Raw genomic sequence first — 27,451 nt, 5'->3', positions numbered from 1 at the left:
AGAAGCAAGAACCCGTATCTCTAGACCTCAGCCAGTGCTTTTGTCCTTTAATTATTTTCATCTTTATAATTTATTTCAGCGCCTTTGTCTCTTCTGGTTGAAAAATCCGCGGCTCATCTATCCTGATGTGCTGCGCCTTATCACGATTCTTCAAGGATATGGGGATCACGTCGACGCTCTTTTGCCGTTTACTGCATGGATGTAAGAGCACGAGCGCGTAGAACACCAACAATGGGCAAGTCCAAATGAGACCTATCGATGCACAATGCGCGCCTTCTACCTTAATTAGCATTGTTCGTTGTATTTTCATTTCTCGTCGTATGCACCGGAGCTATACCAGGCCCGTATCATCTCTGGGCATGAAACCCGTGGGAATTGTGATACCAACGTGACGCACGGTCACACAGCGCAGCAGGGAAGACATCGAGCCTCGACAGGACGCTTAGGGAGGGCTACTGTAAACTGGAAAGAGAACGCCCAGTTGTTGTCGCTAATGACCGCCTCATAGTGACTGCCTTGCTCGTCTGAAGACCCACGCACCGAGCCACCGCCGTTTGCTATTGAATATTTGATTCATATTTCATGCATCTGGAGGAAAGGGAGGAGGACGGAAGATGAGTGGGTGAGGGCGCGGACGCTCGAGACGGCATGCGGGAGACGCAGTGAGAGAGCAGCACGAGGAAGAGGAGGAGGGAAACCGGAGGACTGAGGGTAAGATATGGATATAGGCTATGAGGATGCACCCCGCCCCTCTTGTACGTATCCTTCTCCACTTGTGCACGTACATGATCAATGCTTGGGAAGACAGCTGAGGTGCCCTGCGTCCTTTGCTGCTGCTGTTGTCAAGGGCCATTTGATCAGGCAGGGCCAGGGATGTGATGTGCTCCTCTGCATGGGCCTTATCAAGGGTAGACATTTACTATTTTACTTAGCTTAGACAGCAAGACAGGAGACAATTACAATGTTCAGCATCAAAATACAGAGATAATTGTGTACGCCTACTCAATTGTTAAAAGCCAATGATGAAAGAGCGGCTGGTAGCCTCATTGTGCACAGGCATTACATGCTAGAAAAAAAACCCCAAAAAACTTAATGTTGACTTGCTATGGTTTAAATCCTATGTGTCTGCAAAGATAGGTCATGTTTGTCTTGTTTTTGCCCCATGAATTATGGCATAGATAATTGCTCTACCATTTAGTTCTCTCAGTTTCAGTTCATTTTACATGATCAGCTATCTCATATGGATTTGTAAAGTATCCAGAAATGGAAGCATTTTTGTATGATGTCAATAAGCTAGACACTTGATGACACTATATGTGACTGGGATGGGCAATGTGATCTTAAATCAATAACATTATTAATTTTATATTTTACAAGATCTTAATTTTTTGTTTTATCTACATGGGAGCATTCTTTATAATCTTTATGCATGCTTGTCATAATATGATGTTGATTTGGGGAAATGAAATTGAAGTGAAAATTAAGTGTTTACTAGAGGTGTACTAAATCACAAACCTCAGCTACACAACCTATTGCAGCTCACTATACAATACTGGAGCTATTAAACAGAGTCACTATGAGTGAGTGTAAGGCGTATGAAATATTAATGTGCACGTGATAAGACACAGAGGAGTGCAATGAGAAAAGTGGCCTAATAATCCAGGGTGTCCCACAACGCCATACGAGACGGGGTAGTCCCAGGTGGATCTAATGTTGATTATTGAGCAGTTTTTTTTGTTGTTGTTGCGGCATCTGTGTTGCCCCAGCTGCAGTGAGATTGGGTGTAAGTCTGGACTCACATATAAAGGCCTTCATCGGTTGCTTTCGTTTGCTTTGCTGATTCACCGCGGATGGGAACCTGAGCGGAAAGAGAGACTGGAGTGAGAGTCTGCTATCAATATTTTAGAGAGGGGAAGAGAGGACTGGGTCAGTGGAGGAAGACAGGCGTGAGGCGTGGGACAGTGGTTGTGGAGAGAATGAATGCAAGAGACAAGATTTGGATTTGAATTTTGGATTTTGAGGCAACTGGCTAAACTGAATTTTCATGCTGTTGTGACTAGTGTGTTGCGACTAACATATATTTAAAGGTATAATGAAATAAAATGATGAAAAAGAAGAGTTTTTGCTAAATCTCCCAAATTCACGTGTTGGATTATTAGATTTGACTGACAAGACACATGGTGCACAGGTCAATGCATCAAAGTCCCAGGTAGATTTACCTCAACCCTATACATTATATTATATGGAAAAAGTCTTCTTGGCACATTGCAAGTTGGTATAGCCCACTGGGATGTCTGAAAAAGGCAACAGCTGGGTCTTAAAATGTGGTTGTGTGGGGCTCATGTATTATTCATACATACAGATATGGGCAACTCATTGAGATTATATTGGACAACGAAAGTGCTCTGTCTAATTTTCAATGCTATACGAAAACACATGAATAATTGTTATGATACCCACTCTTTTTGTGGCAAATTTACTATTTTATATGCTAATAACAAACAGCTACATGCAGCTAGCTAGGCGTATAAAGAGTTGAGATCAAAACAATTGAGAAATAAAAATCCTAGAGAAGTCTGTAATATTACTAGAGTGAGGTATAGACAAACATGGAGAAAAGAAGATAGTTACCCTTGTAGCACTCATACATCCTGTGATGAGCCCTCTCACTCACGCGTGCCACAGCGCGCCGTACGCTCTTTTACGCACAGTGACGACGCCACACGTGACTGATCCAGGCCCTGGAGCAGCTGCACCTTTCCATAAATCTACAAAAATAATGTGGTAAGTCAGAAGCCCAGAAGTTACTTTGCGACTATTGTCATTTAAGACGATTTTAAGGCTAATTTACATCTTATATTCAAAAAATATTTAATACGCACGAAGTGCTGTGTGCAGTTAATTGGGTGTGAAGTTGTAGGCATAACTTTTAAATGTAGCGTTGTGTCAGCATCACTGGTGTTTCTTCACCTCTCCCGATTGTTAGATTAAGGTGCATAGAACAATAAAATGTAAAATAAATCGATGAAATAATTTGAAATCGGCTGTTAAGTGGGCCCATCTGAATGAAGTATGTCGATGTAGGCTTGTATAGGTATAATTAGTTTGTTCTAAATCATTTCTGGAGGAGGCGAACTAGATTAGGCTAACCTTGCGCAGCGAGATTATTGTGATATCGAGTGAAGAACTCGATTCAGAGTGCTACATCAATCTGGTATGAGGTTTAAGATTAGGTTATAGCCTACTTGTATAAATTCACTCACACTTGGTAGGTGAGGACTGAATAAGTGTAGTTTAAAACGTAGGGCCAAAACAGAGAAAGAATAAAGACAGCACAAAATATGACGAATTTTTAATCTGTCAGTCTCCACTTTACTTTTGCAGTTTAGTAAATTCATGGATTCAGATGGAAGAAAATCTGATTGTTGACCCTCTACTTGAAACTGGACAAATTTCTGTCATCATTTTAGGCTTTGATTACTGTACAATAACTTGAACTTGGCATTACACTCTCTGTCCCTGCACAGTCCCTCTCTGGAACTCCTAATTGATTGACAGAGTGTGACACCTCTGTTCCCCAGAGTCAGGAATCGACCAGACAAACATGGAGGCTCTAAAACCCCATAAGTGCTTTGACTGCAGTGGGTAGGCGCGCCCTGGGGACCTGCTTAAAACACACTCTCCGTCATACCTTTCTCATGTTCAAGTGTTGAGGGACTACTACGGGATAGGGCTGTAACTGATGGGACTCAGCTGTAACTGGAATGTAACCAATAATTCAAATAAACTGACAAGCTCCCATTTTACTCAATTTCCCAACCAGTATTAAAACAATTCATGAAATCATTCACCAGACCTGAGAATGAGACTATGAAGAATAGATTAATTAACCATAAAACAAACCTTCAAACAAATTACTTCATGAGCTGATAATTTGACAAATATGCTACTCAAAGACACATCTGCACTGCAGCCTTCTCAAAACTGTGGAGCAAATGAGGGTTCTTCTTTCTGTAAAAATCCACTGTACTGAGCCCTGTTCTGCTCCAGCAAACACAGACAATGCAACACATTAGTTTTGAATGTATATTGATTTTTGAAAATGTAATATTACAAGTATTTTCTTGTATTTTTTAAAAGCACTGTATGATTAAATGGCCAATGCTCTTGCACTGTGAGGGTAAAGACACCAAACAAAAATCTATAAAATGTGATTAGTTATAGCTACATCTTAAGCCTGGTTAACTGCTACTGTACACTTTGAATACAGAGATCATGCTGCAGAAATATTTTGTGTCATTTTATTTTCCTACATATAAGGCTGAGTCTTTTGGTGGAAAAAAAAAAAAACTAGCCAATGCAAGCAAAAGGCATTATTATACATAAGAGGATTATGTAAAGGCTATACACTAATCTCCACAGTTTCACATCGTAATAATAACAATTTATATGTTTTGTGAACATTTAGTTTTATGACAGATCCAGGCTGGTTGACTATGAATCAAATAAGTTACCCACTTTTGACACTAGATGCTTTCTGTTGTAACTATACTGGAGCAGGAGTCACCATTTGAGTTAATTATGATGATAGAACATGGACATGGCCTTTGCAATCAATGCAATCCATCAGATACAGGGAGCCATCTTCTTAAACACCAACATCCTGACATCAATTTCACCCCTGGTTTGCATTAAGTAAGATGTAAAGTCAGTGCAGTGTATTCTGTATCACTAAGTTATGTTTTGAATTGATTCTTGATAGGAAAATGAAACCATTTTGGAAGCTATACTTTATAATGACCACTGGCATTGCACTGTATACAGATGAAAGCAGGAAAAGCAGCAAATTCGGTGTATTTGCTATTATCTTAGGGCTGAAATAAGTTCATCAATAAATCGCAACTAATTGATTATTGAAATACTTGTCAACTAATTTAGTAATGGAATAATTGTTTTCTGAATGTTCACACTCCAAAACATACTGAAAAAAGCGTTTTTTTATGATTGATACAGCTGAGGAATAACATTAAATGATGCAGGAAATTAGTAAAATTTGTGATATTAATGAAAAAAGGTCATAAATATATTCTGTTCTCTTCAACTTCATCTCGTCATGTCTTGTGAAAATCTCATATTAACAGGCCTTTCACAATCCTAACATCAATTAATTGAAAAAAATAATTGCCACAATAAATGAAGTGTTAGTTGCAGCAGCCCTACACTTGAAATGTTCCATAATTAGTATGTAGATAATGCATACAGTTACATTAATGCTTGTGTAATCCAATTTTCTCTAGGCTTTGTTCACATGCACTCGCTCTGACTGGGATCCTGCTCATCCAAGTAGGCCGTTGGTTGGCCCGGGGCTGGATTTTGGTTTGAGGCTGGGAGCATGGTGCTGCGATCAGGGGTGTGTGGCTTTGTCAGGGCCCATCAGTGTCCTTGCTCTACTTTCATGCACTCTCCGGGCTGTGTGTGAGTGTGCGTGTGTGTCTGTGTGCAGGAGGCAGGAGGAGAAGGGGGTTGGAGCAAAAGAACATGCTGCCATAAGGGTTTTGGAGATGACACTGTGCGTACTTGCAAGTCTATGTATCTATTATGAACGGGTTTGTTTACATGCGTGGTCCTGGGGCATTTATTACCTCTTGTTGGTTCAGTGGACCTAAAGAAAAAGGCAGAGGTCTCCATTTTTCTTGTACTCAGCTGCTTTCGCTTGTCCGTGCATGATGTGTGTAAGCGTCTTTGAATGGATGTTGGACATTTGTTGAAGAGTGACCTAAATCTGCCGGTCGTCATTACCTAACAAGAAGACAAAGCAAATGCATATGAGCAAATAAAAATGATGCCTGTGCACATATGGACATGGACAAAAGTATACAGGCCAACTGGAGGTGGTACCGTAAGGAAAGAAAAGGAGAATCAAATCACATGAATAAAATAATGAATTACTGTTTGTGGCGATTGTTAAGTAAATGGGTTTCTGACATTGCAGTTTTGGGCCAGTGTCATAAAGCTCTTGCTTTAGTCGAGACCTCTTAGCTTTTAGGAAACATTGTTAACTGGGCATATTTATTATACTAGCCCTTCCAGTGAACTATGACAAACTAAACATATTAATCGGTGTTTCAACAGTAGCCATCTGGACAATGTTTTGTGAAATAGAGATGTTTTACTTGTTATCCGGAGACCATTTCCATTCTGAAGGATACTGGGCTGAGGAGCTAGAATTTACAGCCTGTAATGCCCTAAGGGAGGAGTTATACCCTCAAACTCACCATGTTTTTCCTTAGGGTAGTATCAGTTCCTCAGAGCAGTTCCGTCCGATTGAAAACCACTCCTGGACAATTGAGAAATTATATAGACTAAATTGTTAATACTTCATCTAAAATGTTCAGTTAGCTACTTTAAATGATTTGAGGTCATTTTGTCTTGCCCTGATGCAGAGCGAGGCTATAAAATGACAGTCGTAGGCTACATGTTGTCCAGCTGCTTCTATGTGCAAGAGTTCAGTCGATGCTATTAAGGAAACTGTCTGTAATGTTTTCCTTTCTCAGCCTGTACATCCCGTTATGTTATGTTCCTCGTATACCTCCACAGCGCAGCGCTGGCCCTCCGATCACCAGCGCTCTCACCGTACTGTTTACCTCATTACCCCTGCCAGGCAAAGGGCTCATCTCCACACACCATCATTTATTCAACATTACTGGGAAGTGGTCTACTACAGCGCTAGCCTAGCGCACTCTCTCCTCCTCCTCTCCCCTTCTGTGTGTGTGTTGTCTGCGCTTTCATGGGTCAGAGATGCCGGTTTTGCTGCTGGCTAATTAAGGACGTAAAACACGTTCCCTCGCTCGCGTGCGCTCTCACTCGAAGCCGCGCGCGAACACACATGTCGCTGTCTCCTTCTCGGCTGCACCGTGCTATAGCCTGTCACCATGGTAACAGCAGATTGAGGGACTTTAGTGTAGAGACGATTGTTCAATAGTTATCTCGGTTTCTCTCTCCGCCATTGTGCCACTCCGCTGCCTCGCCATCACAGCCTGCTCTTTTTCTCACGTGCCACTTCTATTGTCTGGGGATATGTGCAGAAGAGCCAAACTTGTAACATGCATTATTGCTTTTTTAAACAAGGCTCAGTAGATCTTATTTGTATAAAAGACCAGTAGACTTGTAACAAGTACCAAGGCTCATTGTGTTGAATGGTAATAAAAGTAACCCAGGAACAACAAGGATATAACTACAAATAGCATTGCCTTTTAATGGTATAAACTATGTTACAGAAAGGCTGTTTTTTTTTTTTTGTTTTTTTTTTACTTTCTGGTTTATTCAATATTGATAGAGGTGTATGTTTTAATTTTAGCTCTATAGGCCTTCTGGAAAACAGTGAGTAGCATGATGCAACACTGTCTTGTATGTCATTGTGGCAGTAAGAATAATATGTTTGACAGTTGAAAAGTTAAAGGGCCAGTCTCTATGGGGGAAATGATTTGAAATTATGTCCAACAGTCACATTTTAAACATTTCCAGAAACATTAACCTTTGAGAAAAGACATTTGTGTGAACTGCTAAAAGAATGTCATGCATCAACTACAAAGTTGGCAGTTTTTTATAAACAGCCGCATAAGGCAGTATATAAGAAAATAGATATAAGAAGAAGATATCAGAAATTAAACATTTTTGATTGTGCTGTGTTTGCAAATTTTTTCATCATTCAAATAGTGATTTATCTGATTAATCTTGGAGCCCTAGCCCACCAGTGTCTAGGCATGGGGAGGAAATCCTTCCCTCTCTTCATTGCATCACTCAAATCTTGATGACCTTTTTTTAAATGGTTGCTGTACATGCATCACATTAAGTTCTGTTATTTATCTCACCTATTCTCTGTGCTCTCTTCATAGGCTCTCCTAACGTGGCGGTCGCTGCGACGTCATAACCCTTCCCTCCCAACATGGCTTCGTCCGTGTGGTTCCTGGGAGCTTGTGTGCTCATGTTGTCTCACATTGTCCCATTTGGTCAAGGTAAGATAATGCATTATGAGCTTTAAAGGGCCTAAATTATGCTATTTTCTGATCTATGCTATAATGTTGTTTTCTCATCAATATCCAGAGTTGTATTTTGTTTCATTTATTTTTAAAGCAGACCTTTCTACCATGTTATAGTTGTTTCCACTCACAATCTGCTCACCCGAAGTTGCATTTGGAGTGATCCATACATTCATGTTTGAGCAAGCTTTAATTCCTTATTTTCAAGATGCCCTATTGCTGAACAAATATACCTGTAGCAGTTTTCACTGGCACTGGCATACATCCATTGCTCTCTTCTTATTTCATTCTTCAATTTTATTATCTTAATTGGCTTCGTCAGCGTTGTTTCGTCATTTTAGTTCAAATGAAATAAACATCCGCTGCTTGCTGACATGATATGCTGCTATCCATTGGCCATACCGACTCTTTTTTGTGATGACGTCTGTGGCGACGTCAGCTCCCATCGGGCAACCCATTTTTTAAAGTCAGCAGACTTGTTACTTTTAGTCCTTTTAGATGAATGTCGCAATTTAAAATGTGCAAATGTCCAAAGGATCCATGGGTTATAGATATAGATTAGACATAGATTATATACCAGACACAAGCACAACAGTGCTTCTTTAACACACAGATCCCATTAGGCTGAGTTCTTCTTTCAATCAGAAAACACTCCACCTTGTGATGTCATCTGGTAATACAGGAAGTGCTCCACTGTTTTAAAATCCATATACCCTCACTAGATTCACTAGAATTTGATTTGATTGATTTGTGCAATCCTGTTGTGTCCTCTGTTTGAGTCTTGAATGCTCAGATAATTTCTGTTTTGACCTATACCACTTATCTCCGCCAACTGCCTTCATTATATATGATTACTGAAAAATGTCACATAGCCATTTTCAACAATAAAAACAAGCACATGAAAATCCACTGCTGCTTGCTGTTATTGTGAAATGCAATCATATAGGTGTGGCAAATTGGTTCTGTAGTTTTGAACAGGAAGTCGTTGGACACATTAGATGATTAAGATACATTTTAGATCAATATTGCAATGTAAAACTAACAAAATGTTAAACATTTACACATTTTGTTGTTTAATATAAATACCCCTAAAAGGCATAATATGTCTTCTTTTAGCTTTTTATTGCATTTGGCACTACATAAACTAAAATCTTGCTTTGAGTTAAAATGATATAAATTAAGACCATTAAGAAGTAAAGAAGTAAAATTATCTTCCACGTTACCTAGCTACACGGAAGGTAATAAAAACAAATTGAATAAGAAACTAAGTCATATGTTGTTTAAATTAAGAAAAAATACTTAATTCATTGGTAGTTAATTTTAATTGTCAAGTGAAATCTACTCAAATTAAGTTAAATCTTCTTAATTTGAGCACCTGGAACTTATTCATATTCAGATATTACTTTTTGCAGTGCATACAAATATAGACCTGTAGTGAAGAAATGTCAAAATTAAGCCAATGTATGACTAAATAGTAAGTCAGGAGTTATAAGTCACAGTCGTCCAGGACAAGCTTTATGGAATGCTTTGACCCACATAAACAAAGATTAGTGGCACATTTAAGTGAGCAGTTTGCCAAATCGAGTATTTCAGTAGTTAATCAACAATCTGTCATTCAGTGTCGCAGACAGTTACAGCAGCCCCACACAGATTACAGCAGTGTGGTAGGCTTAAACCAAGCTTTAATCTGCTAAATGGTAATGCTCAATGTAGACAACCAGATTAAGGTGAAAGTAATATGATTTTCTCCGGTTACTCTGCCTTATATGGATTATTATGGCAGTCAGGTACATTCGCACACACGTTACTCACTGATTTATGTCAAGGAAAAATAGAAAATCTCACATCTTCAGATTGTTTTCAGCAAGGCCCTGACAGAAGTGCAGACTTTATCTGTTTCTGTGGCTTTAAAACAGTAGATATTGTGTTGTAACGTTGTATCACATCAAACAGAGGTGTCACAACCAAGGTGCTATGGGATTTAACTCTCACTGTTTTTACATCTGGGAATGCCTCCAGTGTCAGCCTTCACACAAGCAGCATGTTCACACACATTTGCGTGTTAAATATCACAATTACACATAGGTGACATGTGAACAGGACATTATGATTACATTCAAGAGTAAGGCTATTTGGGTGAATAGTTCAGCCCTTTTAAGCAATAATAAAGCCTTAGTATGATATTAATATTTAACAGAATAAAATAACAAATAAACTAAATTAGTACAAACTGTATGAGATTACTGAAGCACTAAACATTGTTGTTTATGTTGTTATAATTTATTATGGTGATGCCTTAAACAAATTTGTTAATGTGTGAGCAATTCCTAAGTAAAGGCTACAAGAACGGAGAAAATCTATCATATTTTATATAATAATAATATGCATAAAATTCAGTATCAACATTCTCTTTCTTTCGGCCCACAGCTGCCATGTCGCGGGCTGCAATGCCGTTCGGGCTGCTCCGCAGGGAGCTGGCTTGTGAGGGCTATCCAATAGAGCTGCGCTGCCCAGGAAGTGATGTAGTGATGGTGGAGACGGCAAACTATGGACGAACGGATGACAAGATCTGTGATGCAGACCCCTTTCAGATGGAGAATACTCAGTGTTACCTTCCAGACGCTCTCAAGATCATGGCCCAAAGGTGAGAGCTCCATTCAAGATTTAACAGAGTTTTACTCAATGATACTTACTTTACTTTTTACTTGTATATTATATCCTGGCATTTCTTTAGCCTACATATTAATTTCATCAGCACATTATAAGGCAGTTATGTAACTACAGCTACTTTCTCAGATATCAATCTACAGTATATTGTCCATTGGCCAAGTTTATAAGCCAGGTGCATTTTACACATACACATTGGAAACAATGAGTCAATCAATGAAGGCTACTGTAGTACATACATGTAGCTCTGCATCAGGCCCGAGCTTGTCCTGTAAGTTGTGTGTGTTTGTGTGTATTTGTGTGTGCTACTATCTTCGACTGAGTGTGAGTGGTTGGCTGCACCATTAGCGATGTACTCAGCAGTGTTTTCCTAGAAGACCTGATCAATATTCACTCGGAGGTAGAGGCAGAGGAGACAAATCGAGTGTCCTTTCCTTCTCCTTTCCTGTCTCCTAATCACTCACCCTCCTTTATCTCTTTTTACCCATCACCCCTCATCTCTCCTCATCTGTCCGTCGTTGGGGCAGGTGTAACAACAGGACTCAGTGCGTCGTGGTCGCGGGAGTGGACGTCTTCCCAGACCCCTGTCCCGGAACCTACAAATACCTCGAGATCCAGTATGAATGTGTCCCCTACAGTGAGTATAAATCATGCACATAGATACGTACATTAAGCACATTACACTGTAAGACTTTGCTTTGTAGATTTGATTATACAAATGTCTTTAAAACAGAAATTAGACGTTCCAAACTATGGGCCATAACACATAAGCAGAGGTGGGTAGTTGCCAAAAATTATACTCAAAGAAGAATACCATTATTTTGCTTAAGCAGAATTAGTGGTCCATATTACTCAAGTGAGAAAAAAACATTTGTGGAAATCAGTATCTGATTGTAACATCTGATTTATATTTTGAAGTTAAGGTAATTTTAGAGACAAAACCAGAAATTAAGCACAAAATCTAATATTTACAGAGAATAGATTACAAAAATCTGAAAAAAAAAAAATATCTGAAGAAGCGATGCATGAAACACAAATGTTCACATCAATTAATGTTGTAGATACCTTATATAATGTAAATGCAACTGAATACTGTACCTCTGCCCATAAGTGTCCAAATATGATTTGTACTTTTATGGAGAAGCTGATTTGAAGTGCTATACACACATTTAAAAAGAAAGAAGAGTTTCTGTTAACCTACAATGTAATGTAATGCACAGTATTATTCTGCTAATGATGTTCCTATGTTGTATTATACAAAATGAACACTACACTATTCAAAACACTGCCATTGTTTGTTTCACCATTAAAAGTTTTACAGTGTATTCCCAACACTGCATGACAATGTATTACCTACATTGGAATTGTTTAGTTTGTTGTATTAACCTCTGATGTCAGATGATAGAAATCCTGTCTCTTTTTTCTCAGGGAGTGTGAGTGTTTTGAAAGGGTTCATAGAGGAAGTTCAGACAGAAAGTTGTAAGATGTTAGCGGTACATATCTCGGCTGTGTGCGCGGTGTGTGCATGCGTGTGGGTTTTCTTTTTCAGATTTACACCACAGGAGTTGCTCTCTTTTCTCCACAGGATCCTGATTGAAGGAAGGAGAGTTGGGACGGTGGGGTTCAGAGGGGTGGAAGTGGGGAGGAAGCATCTGGGGAGTGGGAGGTTTTAGGAGGAAGGGCTGTAAATGTGAACTAAAAATTTGGGCGATAATTAGTTCTTTTTCTGTGCATTACTTTCTGATTCTTTCTCCCTCTTGCTCAGATTTTTTCTGCCTTTCTGTCTAGTAGGATTGCACAATATTTGGAAAATTACCTATGTGCAGTATATCATATGAATCATCATATTGCATATGAAGATTCAGCTTAATAGATACAATTTGCTTCTCTGTTTTGGGTTTACTTGGGTATACAATGCTCAGCCTACACATCCTTGTAATAACATGCATATGTGACTTACATGGGTTCATCTTTCCATTGATAAAAATGTAATAATATAACACTAATTTTCAATTTCAGTTTGGTCTTTGTTGTATGTGCACATGTTATAAAATGTGTTAAATATTGTGCAGTCCTTTCTGCCTATCAGCCTCTCTCTCTCTTGCTTCCTCTCCTGATTTCTGGCTTGCTTTCTTGCTTTTCTGTTTCTCCTCTTTCATCCTCTGACTGCTCTTTCTTTCTCTCCCTCTTTTTTCCTATGCTTGAGTAGAAGTGGACCAAAAAGGTAAAGACAATACATTGTAGCATCTTGATCTCTCCTTGCCCCAACCCCACTCTCTCTCTCTCTCTTTCTTTCTCTCTTTTTCTCTCTCTCTATTCTGCTCTACTCTGCCATCTCTCTCCTCTGCCCTAGGACGTTGTTTCGTAGTCATGCTGGATGTTGCCCCCTTTTTCCATTTCCTTATCCTTTTTTCCCATATTATCCATCTCTCGTTGTATGGAAATTCGTCCTTTTATCCAGTTTTATCCAGGTTCTGCACTTAGCCTTCTTATCTTACCTCTTCTCTATAGACAGTAGAAGAATAGTGGACCGTGGGATCAATGGCTGTCAGTGGAACCTATACTGAAAGCATGACAAATAATAAAACATTTTCCTTTCATTTTTTATACATATAAATACATATATATTTTGATATTTTGAAGTCTGTTTGTAGTTTATAAACTTACTTCAGATTCACCAGCAACCTACAGCACAGTGACTAAATCAGACTTTACAAGAGTCTAGAAGTCCCTGTTCCAAATAGTTCTGTGGACGTTGGCATTCTTTTTTTTTTTTTTTTTTGCATAATTCATTGTAATGTCAGATGGTTCAATATTCTTCTACTGCCTATAGCCTTCTCTCTGCTCTTTCTGCTCAAAACAGCCACAAACACAGACAAATAAAACTACAGAACACAAACTCCACACGAACATATCATTTTAAATAATCCTCTGAATAATCCTGGCACTATTACTACTTCTCTTCTCTCTATCTTTGCTTCATTCCTTATTGTCCAATCATCCCTTCATGCTTATTTTCCCTTTTCTTCCCTTATAGGAAGAGCCCCTTATTTATCTCCATAGGAAAAATAAGACCAAATGTGTGTGACTATCCGTCTGGATGTCTGCTTCTCTGTGTGAATGTGTGTGCATGCCTCTCTGCATGCCAGTGTGAGGAGTACATTAAGTGTCCATACAGTTATTGACATGTCGGTGGACCAATCGTGCTTGGCGTAAACTAACCTGCCCTCTCATTCACTTCAAGGCAAAATTTAGCCCCGCCTTCTGCGTCCCTGACTCTACCTCTCACACTCTCAGTCTTTTTGCACTAACTCTCATAAACACACAACCCAAACACGAGCCACATGAACACACTTTAATTGCAGTGCCCCAGTCGTATCACACATTAATCACACAATAACTGTGTGATACAACATGCACACAGCTGCTTTTCTTTTCAAATTCAGGTGTTTTAAATTCCTCTCTTTGTCTCTTCTTTCTGTTTCTCAAATCTCGCTGCATCTGATTCATGACATTTTTCATGCATCGATCCATTTTCATCCTGCACCTGCCTTCACTGTCTTTCCACTCTCTCCTTCTCTTTCCTGCTCCTCCTCCTCACATCCTCCTCTTGACCCCCTCCTTCCTCCCCGGTTCCCAGTTTTCGTGTGCCCGGGCTCCCTGCTCAGCATCGGCCCGGCCTCATCTCTTCTGGAGGCAGAGCACCAGTCAGGGGCGTGGTGTAAGGACCCTCTGCAGGCAGGAGACCGACTGTACGTCATGCCCTGGACGCCCTATAGGACAGAGGTGCTGTATGAGTACGCCTCCTGGGACGACTACAGACAGAACAGGGTCACCACCACCTACAAGTGAGTCAGTCAGAACACACTGTTTAGGGCTGGCTTCATCTCTGGCATGTAACTGGGGCCAAGCGAGAACTAACAGAACTATCATAATAACCCACTATTAAAGATGCACTTTGTAACTTTTCTGGTAGGGGGTCTGCAGTCTACTTGTCTCCATGGGGTGTTACAGCAGTATGACAATAAACTTATCTATTTTTCATTTATTCAATTTGAAGTGTTTACTTTAAAGCATGCATTCTTATTGTGAGCGTAGTCGCCTCTCTACAGATCTGACCTGAACCTTATCCTGGTGGTGTCACCTGCTTGTCTCCGTGAAGATTTATTGCCATATTGTGGATCATTCCAGGCAAAGCAATAAAATCTCCATGGAAACAAGCAGGTGACAGACCCACTACCAGAAAGGTTACATAGTGTTTTTAAGCAGTACATTAAAACATTTCAGAGCCATTCTGTATGCGCTTGGCACTTGCATTGATTTATAAAACTATATGATCATATTATTCAAAACCAAAAATAACAATTTGTTATTATTTAAAAGAAATGATTTTTTTAATAGCCCACAACTATTAACTAGATATGAATTATGCATGCTTTATTACATTCTCAATGAAAAACAATTGACTGTGTTGCCCTCTGCGAGATTAAATGGATTAAGGCTTTTTAGTGTCAGTTTTGATTTTAAATATGCCCCAGCCATGCCTTGGTAATGCTAAACGCTGCATGTTTTCAGGCTGCCCAGTCGGGTGGATGGGACCGGTTTTGTGGTGTACGATGGTGCTGTGTTTTACAATAAGGAGCGAACGCGAAACCTGGTCAAGTACGACCTCCGGACACGCATCAAGAGTGGCGAGGCTGTGGTGGTCAATGCCAACTACCATGACACCTCTCCATACCGCTGGGGAGGGAAGTCGGACATCGATCTCGCCGTGGATGAAAATGGCCTTTGGGTGATCTATTCGACTGAAGCCAATAATGGACGCATTGTGGTCAGCCAGGTAGGAAGAAAAGAAAACAGATGAATGCTGTTGATAAGAGGAATAGGTCTTGTATTGAGCTCCTTTTGTGCAGGTGAACCCATACACACTGCGCTTTGAGGGGACATGGGCCACTGGCTTCGACAAACGCGGTGCCAGTAACGCCTTCATGGCCTGTGGAGTATTGTATGCGGTGCGCTCGGTCTTCCAGGATGACGAGGGGCAGGCAGAGGGGCGGGTGGGCAGTGACATGGTGGTGTACGCCTATGACACCAGCAGAGGACAAGAGCTGCCTGTTCAAATTCCCTTCCCCAACCCTTATCAGTACATCTCCTCCATTGACTATAACCCCAGAGACAACCAGCTCTATGTGTGGAATAACTACTACGTGTTGAGATACCCGCTTCAGTTCACTCCGCCGCCACCCACTAAAGGTTAGTGTGACAATGAAAAATTGTATGATATTATCCATAATGAGACAGTTGTAAACAATTAAAGTAATATAGTAAATTAAACAGTATACTCTATTCTCCAAGTGGTAGTTTTCTGTGGTGTGGGTTAATATGTGAAAAGACTGAAATAATGCATCCTGTTAGCCTTAGAATTCTCATTGACCATGGTATAATGCTTGATAAACAGTAGGATTTTAATTTTGAAAGTTATTTGACTTATAAGGGTAATAATAAAGGGTAAATCAATATTATGCATTCTTAATTCATAATTCTAATTAGTTTCTAAAGTGCCAAATGCCACCATTAATTCTGAGTTTATACTGAATAAGTTCAGATTGAGCTAAAGTCTGTTTCGATCCTGCTTCAGATTTGAATTAGAAGTATTTGGAGCCTACAGTCTGGCCTGACCTTGTAATTATTTTTGATGATGTGTGTCTTTTTAATCCAGGTCCTCTGTCTTCACTGATGACCACTGTCCGCTCTTACACCACCACTGTCTCCTTAACCCCGGTGCAGCCCTCAGCGTCCCACCCAATCGGGGTCATAAACCGGGGGCCATTTGACCAACGTCCCATCACAGCCATGGTTCCTCTGACACCCCGCCCTCCTCTGCGGGTGCCTCTGGCTCCTGGGAGTCCTGGGCAGATTGGCGGCTGCGAGGGGCGGGTGGCGCGAGGGGTGCAGTGGCCGCCCACCCTGAAAGGAGAGACAGTGGAGAGGCCCTGTCCCAAAGGCTCTCTGGGTGAGGGCCGTTTTAGATGTGGGAGTCCTTGTATTGATGTTTACACTGGACTCTCCTTTTTGACTTCCTTTGAAATACTCTCTGGCACTCTGTTTGAACTGGCTTCATTTGTACAGAAAATGCAGCCAAGTTCTCTCTCTAGGGAAAAGCTTTCATGTACCTAAGTTACGGTGTACTTGTAGTGCTTCTTCTTTTTTCAATTAAATAAGGTAATTGGGTGTAGGCCTGTCACAATAACAAATTACATACAGAAGATAAACTATAATATTGCAACTAATTTATGTCACTGACACAAAAAACCAACAGCAGATTTAAACCACAAAAACTATTCTGAATCTACAATATTGTGAAAAAATCATGAGCTTACATAAATAAATAGTGGAATGAAATACTGTAGTACTCAGTTTGCAACTGTAATGAGTCATAGAGGCTATGAAGTCAACCTTTATAGCTTATCATATAGGCAAAAAAAAACAAAGATTTCCCAATAGTCCAAAGAAGAAATATGTATGATAAATACAGAGCCTCCAAAAAGAACAGCTTTCATATATTGAACAATAAGTCGACATAGTATATATTGTGATAAAATATATTTACACAAATGGTGATTCATCTGGCTCGTTCCTGTTTGTGCTTGAATAAGTGAGTTACTATAAGACTGATTTCTTTGTTATTTAGTTTGCATTTGTGTGTCATATGATTTTATTTTTTTAATTTTCAACAAGACTTTTACCACAGCGCATACTAATATAATAATAGAATAAAAGAAGGGTAGCAATAAAAGGATGGAAGGAAGGAACATTATATGATTTAGCACTGAACATACTGAGGCCATTAACATGTAAAAAGTAATAACAATGCTAACAATGTTTAATTGCTGAGTAACCCTTCGCTAAAGATTCTTTGTTAGTTTTGTGAGTTTAAAAGGCTGCCCCCCGTTGGTCTCTGCAGGTATCGCCTCATACCAGTGCATGTCATCGCCTGTGGGCTGGAGCTCCCGAGGACCTGACCTTTCCAACTGCACCTCTCCATGGGTCAGCCAAATTGCACAGAAGGTTTGTCACATCCCCAACTCACACCAGACACAGATACTGCTGTGCAAAGACCCCACTGCCATCCGAGTCTGGCTTTTCTACCTTAAATGTCACAATATTTGACATTATGAACGCTCCTTCCTTTGTGCAGATTAAGAGTGGAGAGAACGCAGCCAATATTGCAGGAGAGCTGGTGAACCTGACCCGGGGGCGGATCTATGCGGGTGATGTCAGCATGTCTGTCAAACTAATCGAACAGCTATTGGACATCCTGGACTCTCAGCTCCAAGCCTTGAGACCAGCCAATAAAGAATCAGCTGCACGTAATTATAATAAGGTAAATGATGCTTTTGACCTTTCAACTGAACCATAGGTAGAAATGTCAGTGTGGATGGGTCTAACAATAGCTACTTTTCTTCTTTTCAGCTGCAGAAGAGGGAGCGCACATGTCGAGCTTATGTGCAGGTGAGCTATGAGGATCGATGCGCAGATCTATACCAACATTTATTGTGGTATAAAGTACAAAATATAAAATATTTTCTGTTTCTGTCGCAGGCTGTGGTCCAGACAGTCGATAATCTGCTTGGTCCAGAGGCTCTGATGTCCTGGGCCGATATGAGCAATGCTGACCAGTCGCGCTCAGCTTCGCTGCTGTTGGACGCGGTGGAGAAAGGAGCATTTTTACTGGCCAACAACCTGTACGAAGGACGCTTCAGTGACAGGGCACCCAATATTGGTATGCTTTTTGCCTTTCATTTTAGATTAATTAATTTTACAATATACACAATATTTTGAAACATTATCTAGACACATCAGGTAAACTAAAACAAAGGTTATAGAGCTCCTGTACTAACATGGCTAAATTTGACAGGGAATGATGCAATGAATGGCATCTACTCTGCTTTTGGAGATTTTTTGTCATTAAATTAAATCCTAGGCAATGATTTATCTTAAAACTAATTAGATCAGACATTCATACCTGGCCCTGTTGTTATTTAAAGAGTATAGATTGCATAGATTTTGTCTTAACTGCAATATTTGGCACGTGGTTTACTTTTCAGCTTTTTATATCATCAAAAATGTAAATCCGGTAAAAGACTGAGGATTTTCTCTACTGTTGCACATCCCGGTACACAAATCAATATATAATAATAATCAATAACAATAATCAATAATCTGCAATAATCTGCAATCTCTGAAACTCCTGTAAGGTTTATTAATTATGGCTGACGCCTTTTATATGAGAATTCTTCAGCGCTACCACTGCCAGTATGGGGGTTGGAGGTGCCAGGAGTGCGTGATGAAAACTGCAGGAGCTCTTTTTAGTGCTTCTTTTTTTTAGAGAGAGAGAGAGAGAGAGAGAGAGAGAGAGATACTTTATGAGACAAACCTGTAGACTAGATAGAGTTACTACAAATATATGCACTGTGTTAATCTCTATTCCTAAAAACATTGTGAAATATTGCTTTTTGTGGATTTGCCAAATTGCCAAAGTTTTGCCAACATTGTACATTTACAGTGTTTTTTTAATGTTATAAAATATTTTTGCTTAAATGTTGAAACCATGAACTGTGTTTGAACAGATTTAGAGGTGTATGTGCTAAACACAGAAGCAGATATCCAGGACATGACTTTTCCTCATTCGTATGACAGCGACAGCATCCTGCAGATTTCCGCACTGGCCTTGCAGCAATACAGTAACAATGGTTTGTGATGCGAACCTCATCTCATTTATATTTTAGGGTTTTCAAAATAATGATTGATAATATACTTGCTGTCTGTGTTCAGGCCAGGTAAACTTGGTGCTTGCACTATATAAGAACCTTGGGGCCTTCCTTACCACACAGAACTCCACTTTGCGAATGGGCCTGAGTATGGGACAGAGTTCTGATGTGAGGAGGCGGAGTCTAGTGGTCAACTCCCATGTGATCTCTGCCTCTGTGCACAGAGGCTCCAATAGGGTCTATCTGTCTGAGCCTGTCATCTTCACACTGCGACATCTGCAGGTTTGTCCTACACTGTTTTAATTCTTTAGGGTGTTGTAATATAGAGGATCTTTGATTAGGATAGAATGTATGAGTAGGATTAATATATTCTGTGTGTATATAGCAGCATTTACTATTATTGATACCCCTTCTTTTTGAAATCTTTGTAAACCTTGGATATTTTCATCCATAAAGTTGGCATATGGTTTTTAGATCTCCTTTTAATGTGACCCCCTATCACCTCCACATGACAAATCACCCTTGACCAGGCAAAATTAATGATTGCTTAACAATTGTTGTCATTTTATGAGTGCAGGTAAAAGCTTTTATTCCAACTGAATGCCCCATGGAGCTCGCCTGACATTTTCTGAAGTGGCTTAATGTGTTTTTCTGTCTCTGTCCCGAAGCTGGAAAACCACTTTGGTCCGAACTGTTCTTTCTGGAATGCGACAGGGGCGTCAGGTGCTGGCAGGTGGTCTACACAGGGCTGCCGGTTATTGCACACCAACAACACACACACAACCTGTGCTTGTAACCACCTGTCCAGCTACGCAGTACTCATGACCTATCAGCAACCAGTGGTGAGTAACATACCATTGTATAAAGTTGGTGTAATAATGATTGATGATTGATTGATAATGACTGACTTGTGTCTATCCACCAGTCTGGAGTTGGGGTGGAGGAGCTCCTTGTCAGTGTCGTCTCCTGGGTGGGCATTTCTGTAGCCCTGGTGTGTTTGGGAACTTGCCTTGCTACACTTTGCTGCCAGGGGGCGCCATGGCACACAGACCACAGCACCATCCACTGCAACCTGTGGGCCAATCTGCTATTCACTGAGCTGCTATTCCTTGTGGGTGCCAATAAGGCCCAGTACACAGTAAGTGATGATCTTCTTACATTTACATTTGTGATGTTCATATGACATTCTTAAAGAGTCTATTTTTAAAACTGAGTTTGAGAACAGATCATTTCTGTTGCCAACTTTTACATTGTCACAAATACTAAAAAAAAGTTGTCTTGAATTTGTGTGTGCGTGTGTGTGTGTAAAAGTGTAAAAGGAGTGTTTTTCTCTTTTCTGGGGGGACATTGGTGTCTAATAGGTCTGGGTAATTAATAGAATTTTATTTGAGAGTGAATCATTTGCCGATCACAATTCTTTGTTTGTGTTTTTTTAAGAGAGGTCTACAGCCAATCCTGTTGTAGTAAAAACATTTTTGTTGAGTATTAATTTAAAAGTGTAAATCTGTCTGAATCTTATCTTTTTTTTTTTTTTTAGTTAGAAGCTATTGAGACTGATGAGTATGAGAAAGAATCTTGATTACATTTTCTGCCTTATAGCCCAGTCCAAGTGTCTCACCCATAGTTATAATAGTATAAAAATGTATAATATGAACACAGCCTTTTTTACAGAATTTATCTGAGGTTATTTTGTAATGTTATTTATGTTATTTCTTCACTCCCAGGTTCTGTGCTCTATCATTGCTGGCCTGCTACACTTTTCGCTTTTGTCGGTTTTCTGCTGGTTGTGTCTGGAGGCAGTGGAGCTCTACCTGTTACAGCGTGAGGTTTTTGAGGGAAGAAACTCCCGGAGGAAATACTTTTACCTTTGTGGATACTCCATACCTGGGCTGGTGGTGGCTGTGTCTGCAGCCATAGACTTCAGAGGATATGGATCTAAAACTGCGTAAGAACAACTTGGTCAATGTAATGTTAGTGGTTATTTAAAAACACCATCTTTCTCTTTCAAGTAGCATCACAAAGGAATAAAATAAATATCACCCAGATTGGATTCTAAGTACTTTTTAGTACTAGTTTAGACCAAGTGTATACTAATGTAACCCTAGACTAAATTAGCTAAATCCAGCTCTAATTGACAAATCTGATTCTTTCCCTCCTACTACCTAAACACTGTAAAAGATCTGTACCTCCCATTATGTTTTATTTTCCTTTCAATTTCCTCTGTCTAAATTGAGCAAACTGGAATGGGGCCTTATGACCATGAACTGACTCTTGGAAATTGCATTATCATTGGAGGAGGAATCATTAATAGATTGAGAGGACCAGTCTACTTACATGTTACATGTTCATCTTCAGGTTGTATTTGAATGCAGAACAATTAATACTTTGTTTTCACTTAGATGTTGGCTACGAACAGACAATTACTTCATCTGGAGTTTTCTGGGCCCTGTGGCTGTCATCATCACGGTAAACACTTGATCGTGATAATAAGTGTTCTTTAATCATTTGTATTGATGTATTGGAGGGATTTTGTGTGTGATGCATCTCTTTTTGGTCCCAGTTGAACCTGGTTGTCTTGGTGATGACCTTACATAAGATGCACAGCACGGCAGCGCTCAAGCCAGACTCCAGTCGTCATGACAACCTGAGGTCAGTGCCCGCATCATGCTGTTTGGATTGAACAGAAAATGTGGAAAATGTTTATTAAAGCCTGTGAAAGAACTGCACATTGCTTACGTAGAACAAAATCAAATGCAAGTATTTTGAGTGAGTTTCGCTGATCCTCCTCTGATTCACCCTGATGGGTCATATTAAGCTATAAATAGAACAATGCTGAACACAGGTTTGCTGCTATAAGCAAAAAAATTCAAAAGGCAGTAGAAATGTTACTGTTCTACATAGTATGCACTTACAGATATATTATGGACAAATATATGTATTTAATAAATGTAAACAAAAAACATTTCTTTTTATGTCTGTGTAATCCTTTAGTTGTCAGATAGTATCCAAAACAAAAGATTACATCTTATGATTACAGCTGGAGGTATAACATGGAAAATAACATGGAAAAATATACACAAGTACTTATTTTAAGTGACTGAGTTTTTCTGTGAGGCATTGGTGTCTGTATTGTGGTCTCACGTCTTTCTGTTGTGTCCTCTCTCTCTTAGGGCCTGGGCTGTCGGCTCTCTGACTCTGCTCTTTCTGCAGAGTGTCACTTGGTCCTCGGGGCTCATGTTCCTGTCCGCTCCATCTCTGTTACTAGCTTACCTCTTTTCTTCCCTCAACACTGCTCAGGCCCTCCTCATCACCATTTTGCACTGCACTCTGGCTCGAAAGGTCAGCCCCCTAGTGGCAGCAATAGCCGTGGTCAGACTTAGATTTGCGACAGAGTTACATGTCCCTCTGTTGTGCGCAGGGTCAGAAAGAGTATGGTCGGTGCCTACGTTTGTCTCAGTGTTGCGTGCCTTCGTCCAGCAGTTCCCCAGACTCAGTCAAAGGCAGCGCTCTGAGGTCCAACAGCCGCTACACCAGCAGCCAGAGCCGCAGAGCCACAGCCAATAGACAGGTCTGTTACCACTCACGGCACGTCTCCTTTTGTCTGACTCACATTTGACCTTGGACAAATATGTCTATTACAGAGCCGCATCAGGAGGATGTGGAACGACACAGTTCGCAGACAGACTGAATCATCTTTTATAGCAGCAGATGTTAACAACACTCCCACATTAAACCGGGGTACTTTTTTTTTTTATTCTAATGAGAATGTCCTTGTTATTGTATTCAATAGGTACACTTATTTTTTATGTTTGACTTAATTCCAGCTGCTTTAGGAAATCATTTCCTCACTAATCCAGTGTTGCAGACTCATGCTGGGGCTTCTCCCTATGACACTATGTTAGCCCAAGGATACAACCAACCTTTCACCTCCACAGGTAACTTTCACTGCTAGATTGTGATTATTTTTTATCTATGTAACAAAATAGTGATGTATCTTACTGCTTGTACTATTTGTGTGTTTTGTGAGTAAACACAGTAGTTTGTATTCCCTCTTGTCTTTGTTACTGTTTTGACACTTGCCTTTTCTGTCCCTCTTTTTTAACTCGGACCAATAGGAACCTTCAGAAACAAGCCGAGTATGAGCTCTCTTTTATTGTGCTCATTTAATCAATCACTGAGCACCACATCCTTGATTTTCTGTGTGACAACTACGCTCAGAAATAATTATGCATAGACCATAAACATAAAGCATCCACTCCATGTGGGAATTAATCAACATTTCATCAAATATGACGCTTTGGTCCACATTTCAAGCAGGCACATAACTCTTTGCTCATTCGTTCATGAATGGTTCATACAACATGCACCTGTGTCATGTTCTTCTCTGATGTTTGTCTTTTATCCAACAGAGGGCGGTGTTTCCCAGAGCCAGGAGTCCTGTGGTTTGGACAGCATGTGCCTCAATGGTGGCTACACTCCCAACACGTTCACCCTACATGGTTTAGGAACAACCCCGGGATCCCGAGCTGGAGTGGTGGGCAGCACTGACCTCCTCAGAGACGGTGGAGTCGGGATGGGGGCAGATGACATCTCTCCAGGTCTCCTCACTCCTCATGGAGCATCAGACCTTAGCAGTGGGACAGGGATGAGGCGTAATCTGTCCGATGCAGCAGCTCTGGAGAAGATGATCATCTCAGAACTGGTGCAGAGCAACCTTCGACCATCTGTGCCCATGCCTGTTCCTCCAGAGCGGTACGGTAGTTTAGCCCGACCCCACCACGACCGAACCACCGTCACACACTCTGCCACTCTGACACGACATGCTCCACCACCTCAGGATGCCTGGGCCTCCACCATACAGCCCACTACCCGCCCAAATGCACAGGAGGGGTGGACAAGGCACCCTACAGATCAGGATCCTCACCCACCACCTCGAACCACCCAGGATCTCATGACCACTCCTCGTGTACAGGATGGCTGGTCACACTCCCGCAGCACTGGGGACCCTGATAAAGAGGACAGGTCTCAGCTTCAGGGAACTCTGGGTCGCCGAGGACTGCCGGACAAACAGTCAGTGCGTCCCCCAGAGGTTCAGGCAAGGCCCTACTCCACTCTGAGCCGCACACCTGGCACACTGTCTCGCCACCGCAGCACAGTGGAGTCCAGTGGTGGGACAGACCGCGAAAGGGAACGGGAGCGCTATCGAGATCGTCCCCTGCCTCCTCCTCCTCCCCCTCCGCCCCAGGAGTCTGAGCCCCTCTACAAAGCTCTAGAGGAACCTCTACTTATGAAGCAGCGAGAGGTGGATTCATGGAGGGCCCCTGACCGAGACAAGGATGAAACGTATCTATTAAAACGAGATGCTGTGGTGGAGGAGTGGAGGGGTGCGGAGCGGAGGCGGGATGAGTCGTTCAGTTCTCAGAAGAGCATGGAGGACATGGCTGAGTGGGGCTCAGCAGTGAACAGAGCACGAGAGGAACGTGACTGCAGGATGGAGGTTTGGCGAGGGGGACCTGACATAGAACAAGAAGAGACATTTATCACCCAGAAAAAAGATTTTGGGATTGATGCTTGGAGAGGCGGCATGGACAGGGACAAAGAAGAGCCCTTCTTAAAGGACAGAGATGGTTGGAGGGGAGGCATAGAACGCGATGGTGATGTACAGAAGGATCGGGCACTGGATGTTTGGAGAGGGGGCGTGGACATTGATAGAGAGGACACTTTCATGTTTGAGGGCAAAGACAATGGGGCAGACGGAAGGAAACGTGGCAGAGACAGAGGATCACTGCGTTACCATGGAGATAGGGAGGACTCTGAGGGCAGCTTCACTTTACCTTTGACCCCTGACCTCGATCTTGATGCTGACTCCTCTCCAATCTATGCCCGAGACTCAAACCCATCACCGCTGTATCCGGGTGATCGACGTTCCCCTCCTCTCAGCATCTTCCCACGAAGCTCTCCTCCAACCAACATCTTTGTTCCCAGAGACACCACTTCGCCACCCAACAACCTGTACTCACGCCACTCCCCACAGGTGTATAGCCGCAGCAGCTCCCCCCCACGCTTCTACACCCGCACCTCACCACCCACCATGTCCTACCCCGACAGCAGCCCTGAGGGTCCAGAGGAGCTCAGTCCCACCGGAGGACAGCCACAGAGACCTGCTCTTGAGCTCCCCTACAGCCTGGGGCGCCCCCCACTGGGACCACGGCCCAATCACATGCAGACCTTCTACCAGCCCCCTCCACTGGCCTCAAATGGTGACGCAGTGTACACGCCGGAGCCCACGTCAGAGGGAGAGGACGGACAGATGCAACGGGTGACGAGTCTGTGACTAGGGCGGTGGTGATTGGGGCATAGAAACAGGCAGGAGGAGGAACGTCAAATTATCATATAAATTAAGACTGAATTTTATCTGGACTGTGGCTGTGTTGTGCATAGACTTCTCATAAAGATAGATAATAAAGCTATCACTGATTAAGCTAACAGTGTTTTGATCAATGACAGCTAGGCAGCAGTTTAGTGCAGACTGTTGACATAGTATTTAGAGGTTATCAAATGTCCACTAAACTATACTATTGCGTCTACATGACATACAGGATGCATACACATAGCACCAATTCATAGAAACCCCAGCTAGAAAGTAAATAACCCACAGACAATGTTTATCTTTATGTAAAGTCTATGGTTTACTACAATGAAAAAAGGATTATATAATATTAATTTTGATGGCTCCTTCCTGCTTCTATCTCCTGATCACCACGAGACTATCCCTGTTTCATCCTTAGTTAGTTTTTTTTAAGACTGTGATTCATGTTGAACTCGACCCAAGTCCTTTCTCTCTCTCTCTTCTCCTTGCGCCCTGCTGTGTCTTCCCATGTCATTGGTGCTTTCTTCTTAGCCCATCATTGTCTTAAGTTTCTACTGGCTCATTGGCTGGTGTCGCCCTCCCCTGTAGCAAAGCAAACAGTGTGTCAAAGAAAAGCACTTGTGTGTTGCCAAAAAATCCTTTCAAAGAACATGTGCATGACTTTTTAGTGGCTTTACCAGGCTACGTACTATAGGGAGAAAGTGTGCCAGCGAGCATGACATGTGAGAGTGAATGGGTGAGAGACTGTGTGTAAATAAACCATTCTTGTATAATTAATGTATCACAGTGAAGCATTTTATCAATATACTAATAGGGGGGCTCTTATACTCCCCCTGCTTCTGATTTTGAACTGTTTCAACCAATCTCATCTCACCACAAGGCCAAAAAACTTTGCCTCCTTCTGCCACAGACTTTTGGTGATGGAACCGTTGACATGAACTTTGCAACTGAACTTTTGTCTCCAAAGCCAATCATGTTATAGACCTCAAAACTTTTCTGCAACTGCCCCCAGTCCCTGTAAATATCGGCCTCAAGTGTTCTGATTGTCTTGTATTGCTATTGAAGTTCAAGTAAACATGTGAAATAGACGTTTCTCTTTGGTTTTGTGAATAGACTTAGACACAAGGTAAAGACACTTGAAGTGAAGTGTTCTGTTTACATCCTGTTGCAAACTGGAGTATCAACCTAAATAAAAATACTCATAGGACTAAAGCCAAACACAGGTAATGGATGAATATGTAATTAAAGGACATAAACTGTGGTTTTCAAAATGTAATATTCAAAGTGTCACTACTTCCAACAAAGAAAGAAGTATATGTTTGTAGGCTTGTTTGTAGGCTTAGGCGGAATACGGTACTCAAACAAAAATCTGCATTGTTTGACTTAAAATAAATTACTTCCTTTTTTATGATTTTTTCTTTGCCTGGCCAGTCAAGGCTACATTCTTAAGAAAATACAGACAGAACCAGTCTAGATCTTGTCCAATTTGCCATAATGAGCCAATAGGCTGGGTTCACATTCTATAGTTTGATGATTGATAATTATGTATGGAGCAAGTATTACTTTATGGGTGACTTATCATGTTTTTAGGAAACCTGTTTTTA

At 41.2% G+C, this 27,451-nt stretch overlaps 1 protein-coding gene across 1 annotated transcript; it reads left to right on the top strand.

The window, feature by feature from the left end:
- The first annotated feature begins 7,880 nt into the window (after window positions 1–7,880).
- LOC110166119 (adhesion G protein-coupled receptor L1-like) lies at window positions 7,881–27,040 on the top strand. Its single transcript, XM_055158268.1, has 24 exons — window positions 7,881–8,015; window positions 10,467–10,683; window positions 11,234–11,343; window positions 12,916–12,930; window positions 14,347–14,554; window positions 15,282–15,546; window positions 15,620–15,959; window positions 16,426–16,719; window positions 17,671–17,774; window positions 17,905–18,090; window positions 18,180–18,218; window positions 18,309–18,489; window positions 19,337–19,459; window positions 19,542–19,759; window positions 20,146–20,319; window positions 20,403–20,615; window positions 21,202–21,422; window positions 21,877–21,943; window positions 22,038–22,126; window positions 22,648–22,816; window positions 22,896–23,045; window positions 23,119–23,215; window positions 23,302–23,412; window positions 23,887–27,040. Exons 1-24 carry the CDS (start codon window positions 7,946–7,948, stop codon window positions 25,809–25,811), a joined length of 5,586 nt encoding a protein of 1,861 aa, XP_055014243.1. The 5' UTR covers window positions 7,881–7,945; the 3' UTR covers window positions 25,812–27,040.
- Window positions 27,041–27,451: the final 411 nt, after the last annotated feature.

This window comes from Boleophthalmus pectinirostris, unplaced genomic scaffold, assembly GCF_026225935.1.
Source record: "Boleophthalmus pectinirostris isolate CB_2022bp ecotype Guang Dong unplaced genomic scaffold, ASM2622593v1 HiC_scaffold_22, whole genome shotgun sequence".
NCBI lineage: Eukaryota > Metazoa > Chordata > Actinopteri > Gobiiformes > Gobiidae > Boleophthalmus > Boleophthalmus pectinirostris.
Note: the sequence above shows the minus strand (reverse complement) of the source record. Positions and strands in the feature narration are given on the sequence as shown.

What these genes read in the sequence shown, in the direction of transcription:
- LOC110166119 (XM_055158268.1), top strand. Translation starts at nt 7,946, where the DNA reads ATGGCTTCGTCCGTGTGGTTCCTGGGAGCTTGTGTGCTCATGTTGTCT. An exon ending in CATTGTCCCATTTGGTCAAG is followed by an intron (nt 8,016 to 10,466) that starts GTAAGATAATGC and finishes TTCGGCCCACAG; the next exon opens with CTGCCATGTCGCGGGCTGCA. An exon ending in CCAATAAGGCCCAGTACACA is followed by an intron (nt 20,616 to 21,201) that starts GTAAGTGATGAT and finishes CTTCACTCCCAG; the next exon opens with GTTCTGTGCTCTATCATTGC.